A 13,577-nucleotide genomic window follows, 5' to 3' on the forward strand; every position below is an offset into this window, starting at 1 on the left:
AGGGCATATGAAGGACAGACACACTTGCATCAATAAGCAAAGAAAAAGCAATCTAATAATCCTGGCAAATAATAACAGTACCCGAACATGACACATTCATTCATTGCTTTTCAAATCAGAAACACTATTATCACAACAACTGTGGATTACTTCTTGGTGCCGTCAACACACACGCACACACAAACACACACACACACACACACACACAGAGAAGCCCACTGTTGCAAGACGGGTAACCTTGTGCAGTTGTGGTGCAGCAGAGTCTCTATGGTGATGCACCTGAAATGTTAATAAAGACGCAGTGTAGCTTTTACATTCTTCTCAGCTTGTAAATCAAGAAAGAGATTGATAATTGTTCTTGTCTAAACCGAAAAGGGGCTTCACTGATATTACTTGAAGGTTGGATCACAAATAAATACACATACAAGCAGAGCATTGGAAAAAGAATCAGTGAAACTTAAGAAAAATAGAGATTTTGAAGCAGCCTGAAAGTATTTATTCTATTGGAATTACATAGTATTTGGCAATAGTCACCACAGTATCTTAGAACTAGAGGAGAAAAGTTAAAAGGTAAAAAGCAAAAAGCTTGAAATTATTTCTAAAACTTAAACAGTTTCTTTACTTTATATCATATACTGGTTGTGTAATATAGTGCTGTCTCAGTGAGTAATATCCACAGTTGATTCAAAGTTCAGTCCACATACGTGTAAGCCTGAAGTCAATAAGGCCACAAGCTGTGAAGTGATAAGAAGCGGGGGGTTATAGGTAGTGAAGTGAAGGAATCCTCTCCAAGTTCAGCATGATGGCTGGTGGCTGGCTGCCAGGAGGGCTGCTTATGCTCCGTACCCATCAATCTATTTCCCATCCCAGATGGCTCTGATCGCTGTGGGAGGGAGAGCTATGTGCTCTACCTGACAAGGATTATGATCAAATCTGTCCTTATGTGCTATTACTTTTCAAAATCTGCTTCTTTACTGACACTTTACTGATGTACACAGATATCATATTCTGACCATTGTCAGGTCATGTACAAGTGTTGCCTTTTGACGTCAGCAATCTTAAAGAAGTGTCAGCTGCAACTGTGACACCGCAATAAACTAAGACACAACAAATCAAACACCCCTTCGTTCATGTTAAAAGTGTTCCTGCAAAAATGCTTTTTAAATTGAATTGTCGAACCAAGAGCCTCCACCAATGCTCTGGGTTTATTTGTTCAAAACACTTTGCTTGGATGTTTCTTTGAAATAACTACATGTATGTAACTTGGAATTTATTCTGAGAAACAGTGTTAACATTGGTGCACCTCCAATTAGTTCCATGAAATGCTAAGGATTTTAGTCAGTACATTGCAGGTCACCTAGACGTGTAAAAACGTTATCATCATCATTAGGCCTGCATAAAGTTCAAAGTATATGAATGGAAGGGAAGGTAACGGGTTTATAATATGTTTAAATGTTAATTGACCTGTTAAACCATGAAATATTTATTTTAGCTCATAGAATTAAATTCAGGCTTTGTTAAATAATTGTTAAAAATTTGTTATATTTTTCATGTTTGAGGAACTAAAATGTGGAGTGATAGCTTAGGCTATGCATCAGGTATACTCAAGTAAATGTTTTTTAAATAGGTTTTTAATTCACATTGATGTTAATACAAGATTGACATGCTTCTTTATAAATATAGACTCCATTATTTATTTATTTTAAGTTGCATATTTTTTGTAAAATGTTTCTTTTAAAGTTTCCTTTTGTGAACAAATGCACTTCTGTGTCTTTTACATTTAAAACAAAGCAAACCACTGTTTTTGCTTGCTGTCAGTACGTACATTTGAGTGTTGCGGAACTGTTTTGATTTAGCTTGAATTGGTCTGTGTGTTGTGCGGGTTTATTCATAATTTGCTCACATATTTTGAGACAATTGGGGGTGGGGGGGTGGGGGGCGTTAAATTAAGCAGTCAACTTAAAAATCAACAAAATGAACTAAACAATTACAAATCTTATTTTCATATAACTGTCAAGAAGTATTAGGTTTAGGAAATAAAGCACCATTAAAATAAAGCATTACACCCAAATTACAATTTACACATGCTCACTTCATGTATTTACAGATGTTTGATTGCAATGCTCACATTATTTACATTATTATTTACTGGTTAGGATGCATTAGACCCACTGTTTGATTTTTGGATCATCACAGTGGTTGAAATGTCATTTAAACAAACCAGTGGGAGTTGAAATGTCACCTGCCACTTGTACTCATCTTTGAACCTCAACCTTCTTATTGAGACAGCCTTAGCATTCAGTATACATGTGATATTATCATCATGACCCTCAGACTGTTTTTCACCTCCTGTAGCTTGCTGTTTTTCCCAGAGGACCGCGCTTAAATGAAATATTCATAGATAATAGGATTAAAGAGTTTTCTCATAATTGAGAGCACCATAAATCTAAATTTATCAATTTGCGAGACAAGTTTTTCTGAAAGTGGGGAGACATTAATAGAAGGTTCAAGGGAAGGGGAACTTTTATCAGCATCAGATGGAGTGTTTCTTCCTTTCATTAATCAATTTTGGTTTTGTTCTCTTTAATGCAGAGTTCAGACACAACCTGTCTGACCAACATACTAATGCTTCATGTGCAATTGATGGCAAAACACTCAACATCCATCAAGAAAGACCATCTTAGTGGAGCTGAGTCAAACTATGGTTTACTGCTCACCACAAATGCATTTAGACTATAGACTGATGGATACTGTGTGCTAGACTTTGTTTTGAATTAGTTCATTTTGAATGCATTTTTCCCACAATGTTCAATTGTTCCTTATTTTTGGACTTAAATCTCTCTCAATGCGGTAAAGGCAGTGGAATTTAAATTAATTCTGTACATGGACTTACTAATGTTTTATCTCTGCACTGAGCTAGAAACACGAGGAAACAGATCTCAAACCAATTTTAAACACTTTTTTAAAAAAAGACTCTTCTTTAATGTAAGCTCCTTTGTGGCGGAGTCTCTTCATCTTGAGATAAAGCTGATACACAAAGTATCTCTGTGATGAAAGAATTCTTTTGGGATGTGAGAGCACTCTGAAATTGTTTTGCTGGATGCAGTTGCCAGTAAAGGCTCAGTAAACATGATGCAGTGAGCAGAATGAGAAAGTATTGTGGTGGATTTGAAATGTTTCCATGGAGGTGTTACGTAGCAATCAAGCTCAAAAGGATCCTTTTCACATGCAACGGTGGTAAAAAGTCATGTGAAGTATATTGTTAAATTACTAGCTCAAGATTTTTTTTCAAGCACTTCTTCTCCAACAAACCATTCTAGTTCATTGCATTTATCTGCCTCCTGACAGCTTTAAAAATTATATTTTAGAGTAATTCTGTTAGGCCTATTCTGCAGAGTGCATATCTATTTATCTATCTACCTATTCAAGGGAATTTTCACTTTCTGCATTTCATTTGTAATAATGGTTTAGTTATTAATCATGCCATTCTAACATCCCTCATTCAGTGTTTTGTGAATAAAGGAAGCCACCATGTTCATGTTCACTTACTCACATAACTATGCAACACCAGCAATATAAGGAGTTGTTAAACCAGCTATTCAGCTTCAAATACTTGCTGTTGTAAGCAACCATTTAATCAAATAAGCAGATAACTAATATCTTATGTTAACATTAAATCCCATGACAACTTTTACGTGAATTTTGTATAGACAAATCCACAAAGTAATCAATCCGCTAGAGAGCCTTTTATAGTCTGGCAGCTCATTGTTTTGGTTAAGTCTTAAGGCATAATTTTCGGATTGCAGCAGGCAACTGTTTTCAGCAAAATTGGTCTAAACACCTGCCCAGCAACAAACGGCAGACAGACAAAGTTAGTGACTAACATTAGTTGGTGAACACAGTGGAGCATTTAACAGCTGAAGAGCCAGCCCTCACCAGAAATCGACCCATATCGACCCATTTTTACGTTTAGAGTGGCTGCTACCTCTGGTATCCTTACGACGGTAGCAAAGGATGAAGTCGGGTGACCAGGGCTGGACTGGGACAAAAAATTAAGTTTCAATCGCCTGAAAAATGCCATCATGCAATTCCACCCATTATGGTAATATTAAAGTGTTATAATTTTGCACACTGCTTGTCAGCATATTCATTTGTAGCGCTGTAGCCTTCTAATTGGAGGATGCATCAAAAAGCCAATAATACTAAACAAATAAGCTGCAGTCAATATAGAGTAATACAGTAGGCTATAATACAACTGAGTTCATGTTCGCGGGTCGCGGCCAAAACTGTGCACACGATAGCTGATGGTGGAGAAGTGCAGCCATTCTGTCAGTCATGCGATGCGCAGCGTAGTTCGTTAGGAAAGTGTGTTCATTTAAGTCTGTTTATCTTGTTTAATGTAAATAATAGTACGTACTAATTACAATGAAAAATACGTTATTTGTGATTGATTTGTGAATAATCTTGATAAATGAATTATCTGGGCCCTGTCACTTTGCCTCCTCCTCTGCCTGGCAGTGGCCACGGCTCGCCTTTACTCCTTCAAGTGCCTGGACCTGCTCTTCGCAGGGTACTGCAGCTGATGTTAAAACTACTGCAGCCCCGGTAGCAAACATATCGGTTATTTTTGCGCATTTGGCGGCCTCCTTCTGAAGAATGTTTTTTTTTTTGGCCCGCAACGTAAGTTACAGAAGGCAAAGGGGGTGGGGGGCAGTAAGAGATGTGATTGACAGCCCAATGTCAGTAGGCTATAGAAAATTACCCAATGGGCCGCTGTCCATGCTTTATGGGCCGATCGTTGTCCCATCTTTTAAAAGCAGTTCCATAAATAAATACTTAACGTTACATCGGCCCCAAAGGTGCGTCAGCACACCGGGCATTTGCCCGGTATGCCAGATTAACAGTCCAGCCCTGTGGGAGACGTATTTATTAGGAGCGAGAACGTGCGCATAAAGAGGTGGATGGATGAGCCGAGTTCGAGTCCCAAATGAAACCAAGGCTATGTCCGAAAATCATCAGCCTACTTCCTACCCCCTATTCAGGGAGTTCTATGTAGATGACTATATAGTGAAAACCGGAGACAACACTTTCATACACTACTCAGGTCACTTCTCTGCGCCGTTAATAACACCATCGCTGTCCCACTCTTAAAATGTGTCAAATCAATGTCGGCTGGTGGACCAGTTCCTATCAGCGGAATGCATAATGTTATATATGGCTTGGTTAGTGACCATTGGTGGTAGATTACTTTTCAAAATTTGTTCTGGGATACTTTGAGTCCACTATATAGGGTATAATGATTCTTACCATACATTCAGACAGCTTTACAAAATGGTGAACTCAATACACAGTGGACTATATAGCCTAGTGAGTATATATAGTGAATTGTAAGTGATTTTGTACACAGCCCAAGTAAATGTTGAGTTATTTTTAGTTTAAAGTTAAATAGCCTTACTGACTAATTTTCACATGGAATCAGATTTGAGCCAATTTAATCAAACAAAACCTTTTAAACATGAATATACCCATAAGCTAGTGTGTGTGAGCTGTTACTCAGTGTCTGAGTGACAGCTCAATGCCCCAAAGGCTGTTCAGTGCAGCATGCAGTTTTGACAGCCCAAACACTAAACCTTACTGGATTGCTACAAGATTAATATAGTAAGTATTGATGTCTGAAATGTAGCCTACTAGCCGTTTTGTTGTCTTAAGTTAGAAGTTAAGCTAAACCTTGCAGACTGTATAGTAGGTCTGTTAGGGTCTGCAGGTCTCTTTTGTAGAACAATGTAACCTTTTACATTGTTCTACAAAAGAGAAGGCAAATTACTGTTTTAACAAAAGCTATCACACACAAACACACAGAGTACAGGCTAACATAACTTCCCTAGCAATCGTTATAGATAAGTTTGCTAGTGTTATTAGTTAGGTAGTTCGGCAGGTAGGCAGGTAGCTTTGGCAGTTCAGTTCAAATATCACCAATCCTGCAGAGTCATTTACTCTCCCTTTAAGTCACATGACTTATATCAGGTACTTACTGTAACCCAAACCGCAATGTTTTCCTAAGCCTAATTAAATAGTTTTGTTGCCTAAACCCAACCAAACTGTGACAGTTTCCCAACGTTAACCATGTGTTTAATGTCACTGGTAAGTGTCATTTTGAAAGGCAATGATTAACATATTTTGTTTAGGTATGAGGACATGTTGAGTGCCAGATATTTCCCTTAGGTGTCGGTGGATACCAAAACGGAGCTATAGTTAACTTACATTCACCAGGTGGCCAGAAACATGACTCCAAATGAAAGCTAATGCTGTTCCTTATCAGCTGGATGTGAAAATATCACCTTAAAAATTTAATATGTCAATATTGTGTTTACAGGTTCTTTCTGAAGCTCCCAAGAGGCCAAAAGCTCATGGATTTAATACTTTTTACACTACTGATGTTAAAGTATATTGTAAACACTGAACGTTAGCACAAAGTAAGACATGTATCAAAAGGAGGTGAACAGCTAAAAATAAAATCAGCATCACAACTCCCCTTCTTCCGGACAGAAAATCGCCATGTGATTACAGGTGACTGTTGGTCTCATGGCAGTCAGGTCCATTTGGGGTTCTCGTCAGGCTCTGCAGCTGGTTGTAGGGCAAATGAATTATTATCTGGCTCTGAATCAGCCAATAGCGTGGCAAAGCGATAGCAAATGATGCTATCGCTGTTCTGGGTTGCAGTTTCCTCTGAGGCCGCAGGGATTCCACTTGAGGTATCGTGACACCTTAAAACCATGAGGGGTAGCACAGAGAAACACTTCAACTGAACTGTAATTTGAAGCTCTGCACTGCTGCCTGAGTAATTCATCTGTGCCTGTAGAGTTGATTTGCATAGTGTTTGCACAAGTGAGCATTCACTGAACCACCTGCTAAGTCTTTGTGATTACCGCTGTCTTTATAGGACTAAATGGTGCATGAAGGGGATTCCACCCACTGACCATTAGGCTGTTATTCTGTCCATTGTGCTGCAAGAAATTCCACCATTTCTGCAACAGAAATTGCAGAAATGAAAATGATTAACATGCTTAAATAGATTTTTAGAAATAAAATAATTTAATTACATGGATCATTTCATTTATTTAGTCTGTCGAAAAAAGATGTATCATCTGGGTTTTTTTTACACTGTTTTTTTTTGGGGGGGGGGGGCTTTTGATGGAGACAGTTGATATCTTTTTCAATCCACAAAGAAATTCAGTCACAGAAGGCATTAAGTCTCAACTTTTTCATCCTCTCTGCTGTGCTGTTATTCCCCGCGAGGAAGATCTGTCCAGAAAATCTGATGCAGTTGAGAAACATGATGGGGAACTTTTGCACTTCACTTCGCCCTGTTTATTTCTCTGATGATGGGTTTGGAGTTGTTCTTTCAGTTCAGTTCTCAGCGCTGATTTGCTCATTGCACTATTGTCTCAATCTGTCTATATTGTTTTTGTTTATAGTCTGTGTATATGTGTTCTCTATACTGAAGCCTGTGTGTGATTTTATTATTGTATTATTATTGTATAAGTAAGCACATCATGAGCAATGTACAATCCAATTACAAATATGAGTCAAATTCCTCATATGTCATACCATACATATAATTGTTTTGATCAAGTGAATAATGAGGCTGATGATAGGTGATGATGCAGATGACTCTTCCGTGCATAAGATGGAGAAACAGGTAAAATGAATGAGTAAATGTAGTAAACCTTAAATTTGGGCTTTTTCTCCTTGATTCATTTCAAATAAACTCATTCTGCTGTGCCACCTTGGCTGCAATTTCAAGTGTCTCCAGCTGGGGAGGAACATAATTTAGAAGTGGCAGATTAGGAAACCGTTAAGAGCCGTCAGTGTTCAGCCACAGCCTCCTCCCCTTCCCTATTTATTCATCTTTTTTTTCCTCACCCCTCCCTCCCTCTCTGCTCCCCCCACTGTACTCTCCCCATCTCCCAGCCCCTCAACACAAACACATCAGAGACAGACAGCCTGCTTTAGAGGCCCATCTTGCAACATGCTGTGTGTGTAACAAGCATTTTTCGAGCCCCAAAAATGCTTCTTGCTCTCTGATTTCACAAAAAAAAAAGTGTCCTTCAGAATGGTCTTGCGTATGCCTAATATAGCATAAAACATTTCACACATCTTTGCGTGTATGTGTCTATTCTAGAGCATTTGAAGCCTGTGTGGAATGAAAGTAATGATTTCATAATGTAGACAGCCACTCAAATAACAACTGACTGTAAATGGAGAAGGATCAATTTTAAATAAGATGCATTATGGTGCTTTTCATGAGGGATCCCTGCTAAAATCAATCACTGTAAATCACTCGCAATATTCAGCACCGAAGACAGTTCCATAACTGCACGGCCCTCAGGTTGGAAGGGGAATTAGAAAAGTTTAACTTCTACAAGTCGCTGTTACAGACGCCTTTTGTCATGGCAGACAGCTTTTGCTCTCTTGCTGATGCTTTGGGGAGCATAGCACTGAAATATTGATGATAATTATTATGATGGATGTGGGACTGCAATAATCTGCCCATTGATTTGAGACATGATAAATGCTGCTTTCAAACCAAAACCACGTTAAAACCTGATCGAAAGGACAACACCAGAATACATTGAAACAGAGGCCACTTGACATATATCTGAATTAATTATAGATGAATTCCACAAGCAATAGTCATTAATGAGACCTTTCACTTATCTGTCTGTCTGTGTAAAATATCTTCATAAAAAGCACATATTGGTCATACTGTTCTTCCACAAGTGATCAATTGCTTCTTGAATCTGCTTCAAGTGCGGCATAACAAGTGTTCAGTAATTAGTTGGATGACTCCTCAGCCTCTTCTGTTCTGCCAGAACTGGAGGCATCATGTGCAATGCCTTTCATTGTTTTCCCATGATGCTGCATCGCCAAATGCCATGTATTTTCCACAACCAGATACATGTAATTTGGGAGATAGCTCTGCTGGGAGTGCATAGTGGAAATAATTGCGCAGCTGCGCAGGACAGGAAAAGGACTCTAAATAGTGTGTGCATGTGACCTCCAACTGCAGTAAATAAATAGATAAATAGTGGAGGATGTTCAGAATGGACTTTCAGTTGCTCTGTGATGTTAAAATTGTGCTAAAATTATACAGTATGGTGTTTTGTTTTTTTTCCTTTTACTACCAGCATGATATTACTGTAACATTCATATTTTAAAGGCTTCTTTTACTTAAGTACAAGTAGCAACACTGCAATGTAAAAACACTATGTTACAAGTAAAAGTCCTGCATGCAACATTTTTGTAAGTAAATATATATAAGTACATACACATGTAAGTATTAGCAACAAAATGTACTTATATCAAAAGTAAAATTAAACTCATTAAGTTAAATGTGCCTTTTCAGAGTGATTTATATTTTATGTTACTGGATTATTATTACTGATGTATTAGTAGAGTGCTACATACCACTTTAATTGATATGTGCACAAAAATGTTAAATAATGGTCAGGTAATCGTGAGTTAAGAGGGATTACTCAGCAACTTCTCAATATAAGTAGCTCAAAATAAAGTTTTAAAAAAAGTTAAATTAGTTACTTTCCACCACTGTCCAAAATGTAATTGTTATTTTGCTGTGATGTTTGTATAAAAATACAAATAATCTGAATTTATGGCAAGATTATTACAGTCATTTCTCACTTTACAGCTCAAAAAAACATATTCAACAATCACTTCTAATTTTACGAGAATTACTTATAAACATGATTTAACCGCTACAGAATATTGCACATTATTTCTGTTTCCCAGCTGCAAGACATGAGTAAATACAATCAATTTCCATGCGCCATATCCGTGATTGGATTTGACAGTTCTTTTTAGGCTGCACTACCTCCTTCAAATCCCAAACAAGTTTATTTGTATTACAGTCATTCGAGTTTTACATGTAGTATGTGTTATAGTATGTATGCTGTAGTTTGATAAGAGGTGTAACAGGGAGTAAAACAGTTTTTCTTACTGTCACTTCATTAGTTTTAGAACATCTCACCAAAGGACTGCAGTTGAAAATGCACCAGCTGGCTAACACTGGCACATTTACAGAAATGTTAATTGATGTGTGTTGTCCTTATAAATAAAGAAATTACATAAAACTTTCTTTGCCGTTTATACATTTATAGCGTGACTGTGTAGGATAACATAGGCTACTGTACATTTCTTTGACTGTGAATGACCTTTTGGAGAAATAAATTAATATATATTTGTTCATGCATAGCTATTTATATATATCCTTGTAAGTATAATTTTCCTTTTTTTCTCTCCTTCGTTTAGTGCTACCTCTGTTTCATTTTCTTGACTAATTTCTAATTTATACTTGCATATCTGTTTATACATTATCTTTGTGTGTAGCCATGAGGGAGCTACAAATGCATTCCAGTTGTGCAATCCAGTATTGACTGGATATTGACAATAAATCATATTGGGATTGAATCAGGTCAAAGGATGAGCAAATGTTGACATTAATATTGCAATTATTATTGTTGGGACACTGAACAATGAGGAAGTGAAGCCAGTCTCGCCTATAAACATGGATTAAGGCTGGTTCCCATGTCTTGCCCGCCGCAGCTGTTGTTCCTTGTATAAATAGGTGTGGATGATGCTCAGGGATGCACTTCCTCCTGCGCTCGAACACCTCAGACCACGTGAACAGGAGGCGCACAAAACAGGAGCCTTATAACCGCCCGCTCCCGCAAACACGCGCTCCCCACCGGCTGCCTGGCTGCTTTACTGTATTTGACATTGACAGTAGCCTATCTGGGGAGTTAACACGCCACCATTCCCCCGGCAAGTCATCCGGACAACAACACTTCACACGGGCAGTTCTGCAGTTTTTTTTTGGAGTTGCTGTAACTGTCGGTGAAGAGAGTGAAGAACAACAACAGACTGGTTTACTCTCAGTTTAGCTCAATGATCTTTTTTTTTTTTTTGCGTTATGGATCGGGGCAAGATGTTTGTGCTGAGAAGATCAAGGTACATTTTTAATAAATATATTTTTATAATTTAAAAAAAATCTTCATTAAAGGTTTTCTTTTCTATGTTATTTTATTTCGTTTAGTCGTGTTTTTTTATTCTTATGGGTCTTATTGTCCAATGTATCAATGTATTAGCATAGCTTTGATCCTAACTGTTCTTTAGGCACAACATTAAGGCTTTTTAGTCTCTCAAACTAAAACGTCGTGTCATGTATAATTGTTTGCCAACGCTGTTTGTCCTCTCCAGAAACATATTCCTCCAAAACATCCATGTAAAACTAGCTGTTAATAATTAATATCATCATTACTGGCATCAAAATGTAAATGGATCATTTGACAGACATGTGCTCTCTTTATCTTGTTTCTCCCTTGATGCCCAATTAATCCAATGATTATTGAGAGAGAAAAAACAGCTTAATGCTTAATGACCTCCTTTAATTAATAAGAAAGCCTGGCTGTCCTACATACTTAATGCAATGATTTCCCCTGAGGCTGCACAGGTTTGTCATCAACTGTTCAGTTTCCCACTATTGTCTGGGATGCATCTGCTCTGGAGTCAGCTGGCTGATACACATATTCCTAGTATCTCCCAGCAACAAATTCATTTTCACCAATTTAATAATTAATAAAAATTGATGCGGCTTTATGTATTCAGATATTTTAAGGATTAAATGTAACAAGATGTATTTAATAATTTGTGAACAAATGATTGTATTCTTTATGGAAAAAAATCACATGTTTTTCTTCATAGATGTCCTTTTGCATGGGTCTAATGCTGTTCCACCACACAACTCTCCACTGAGCATCTCTACCTGCCACAAACCAGCCATGAAGTTGGCTTTGCACAGGATAGCAGGCACCACGATGAGCGCGTTAACAACAGGTGTCCAGTATCTTGGCTCCAACGACGCCAGCTACGACGGCCCCTCAGTTGACTCAACTCTAGTCAAGAACAGATTTCCCTTTGAGAAGCCTCACTCTGCTTCGGTTAGTAACTCTAGACTCATCCTGGGAAATAAAGAGGTCCTGTACAGCAGCCTCTCTCCCATTTTCCCCACCAATGTATCAGACTTTCTGCTGAGCAATGGCACATCTGTGGAGAGTGGAGGGGCGACTCAGTGTAGGGACAACTTTGCGGACAACATGGAGTGTTTTATGATCCTCACTCCAGGTCAGCAGCTCGCCATCGCCATCTTGGCACTCACCCTGGGTACATTCACGGTGCTGGAGAACCTCATGGTGCTGTGTGTGATTCTACACTCCCAGACGCTCCGATCGCGGCCTTCCTACCACTTCATAGGCAGCCTGGCTGTGGCTGATCTGATAGGCAGCATAATTTTTGTGTACAGCTTCCTGGATTTCCATGTCCTCCACAGGAAGGACAGCCCCAATGTTTTCCTCTTCAAGTTGGCCGGGGTCATCGCCTCCTTCACCGCCTCTGTTGGCAGCCTGTTTCTCACTGCGATCGACCGCTACATTTCCATCCACAGGCCCTTGGCGTACAAACGCATCGTCACAAAGACTAAAGCAGTCATTGCTTTCAGCGTGATGTGGACCTTCTCTATCGCCTTCTCGCTGCTGCCGCTGCTGGGGTGGAATTGCAAGCGTCTCAACTCTGTCTGCTCAGACATTTTCCCTCTAATTGACGAGAAGTACCTGATGTTCTGGATTGGGATGACAAGCATCTTGGTCCTGTTCATCATCTACGCCTACATGTTCATTCTCTGGAAGTCCCACCACCATGCTGTCCGCATGTTGAGCCGCAGCTCCCAGAGGAGTGTGATTGTCTACACTGCAGAGGGGACTAAAGTGCAGACAGTGAGGCCCGAGCAGGCCCGGATGGACCTCCGTCTGGCTAAAACCCTGGTTCTGATTCTGGTTGCCCTAATTATCTGCTGGGGCCCACTTCTGGCCATTATGGTTTATGACCTCTTTGGGAAGGTGAACGACTTCATCTTGACCGTGTTTGCCTTTTGCAGCATGCTCTGCCTGCTCAACTCCACTGTGAACCCTGTGATCTACGCCATGCGGAGCAAGGACCTGCGCAGGGCCTTCCTCCACATCTGCCATATGTGCCGGGGAGCGACGCAGCCTCTGGACAACAGCGCAGAGAGTGACTGGAACAGCCGGAGTGTGAGAGGAACAGCGGGCAGGGCGGTGAAAGATGGAGCCGGCTGTGGAAAGACTCGATTAAAAGTAGCCCAGGTTATCATTTCTGGAGTGACAGACACATCTACTGCACAGCCGGTCTAAGAGACAAGCTGCTCTGGTACAACTGTGAAGTAAAGATATTGTAGAATAGCCCCGACCCTCCTAGTGCACTATTGCTGTGAAATGTGCCAAAAAATGAATTAGATACAGAACTGAAAAACAAGTTTTTGTTGCTTTAAAGCTGAAAACTGTAATATTTATAAATTAATATACCCAGCTGAATGGTGGAGTGTGATGAGACTCTAAAAACTGTGCATTTTTCTTTTTGCTCTGTTATTGAGAAATGTTATGTTGGGTTTGCACATGTGTGACTGTAAATAATATATTTGCATTTACAAG

The 13,577-nt window shown here is 39.2% G+C and overlaps 1 protein-coding gene across 1 annotated transcript; it reads left to right on the plus strand.

Moving 5' to 3' along the window:
• Window positions 1–11,833: 11,833 nt before the first annotated feature.
• On the plus strand, window positions 11,834–13,482 carry LOC123979340 (cannabinoid receptor type 1B-like). The gene has a single exon (XM_046063229.1). It carries the CDS (start codon window positions 11,856–11,858, stop codon window positions 13,278–13,280), a length of 1,425 nt encoding a protein of 474 aa, XP_045919185.1. The 5' UTR covers window positions 11,834–11,855; the 3' UTR covers window positions 13,281–13,482.
• Window positions 13,483–13,577: the final 95 nt, after the last annotated feature.

This window comes from Micropterus dolomieu, linkage group LG11, assembly GCF_021292245.1.
Source record: "Micropterus dolomieu isolate WLL.071019.BEF.003 ecotype Adirondacks linkage group LG11, ASM2129224v1, whole genome shotgun sequence".
Lineage (NCBI taxonomy): Eukaryota > Metazoa > Chordata > Actinopteri > Centrarchiformes > Centrarchidae > Micropterus > Micropterus dolomieu.

Coding starts and splice junctions, on each gene's coding strand:
- LOC123979340 (XM_046063229.1), top strand. CDS start 11,856: ATGAAGTTGGCTTTGCACAGGATAGCAGGCACCACGATGAGCGCGTTA.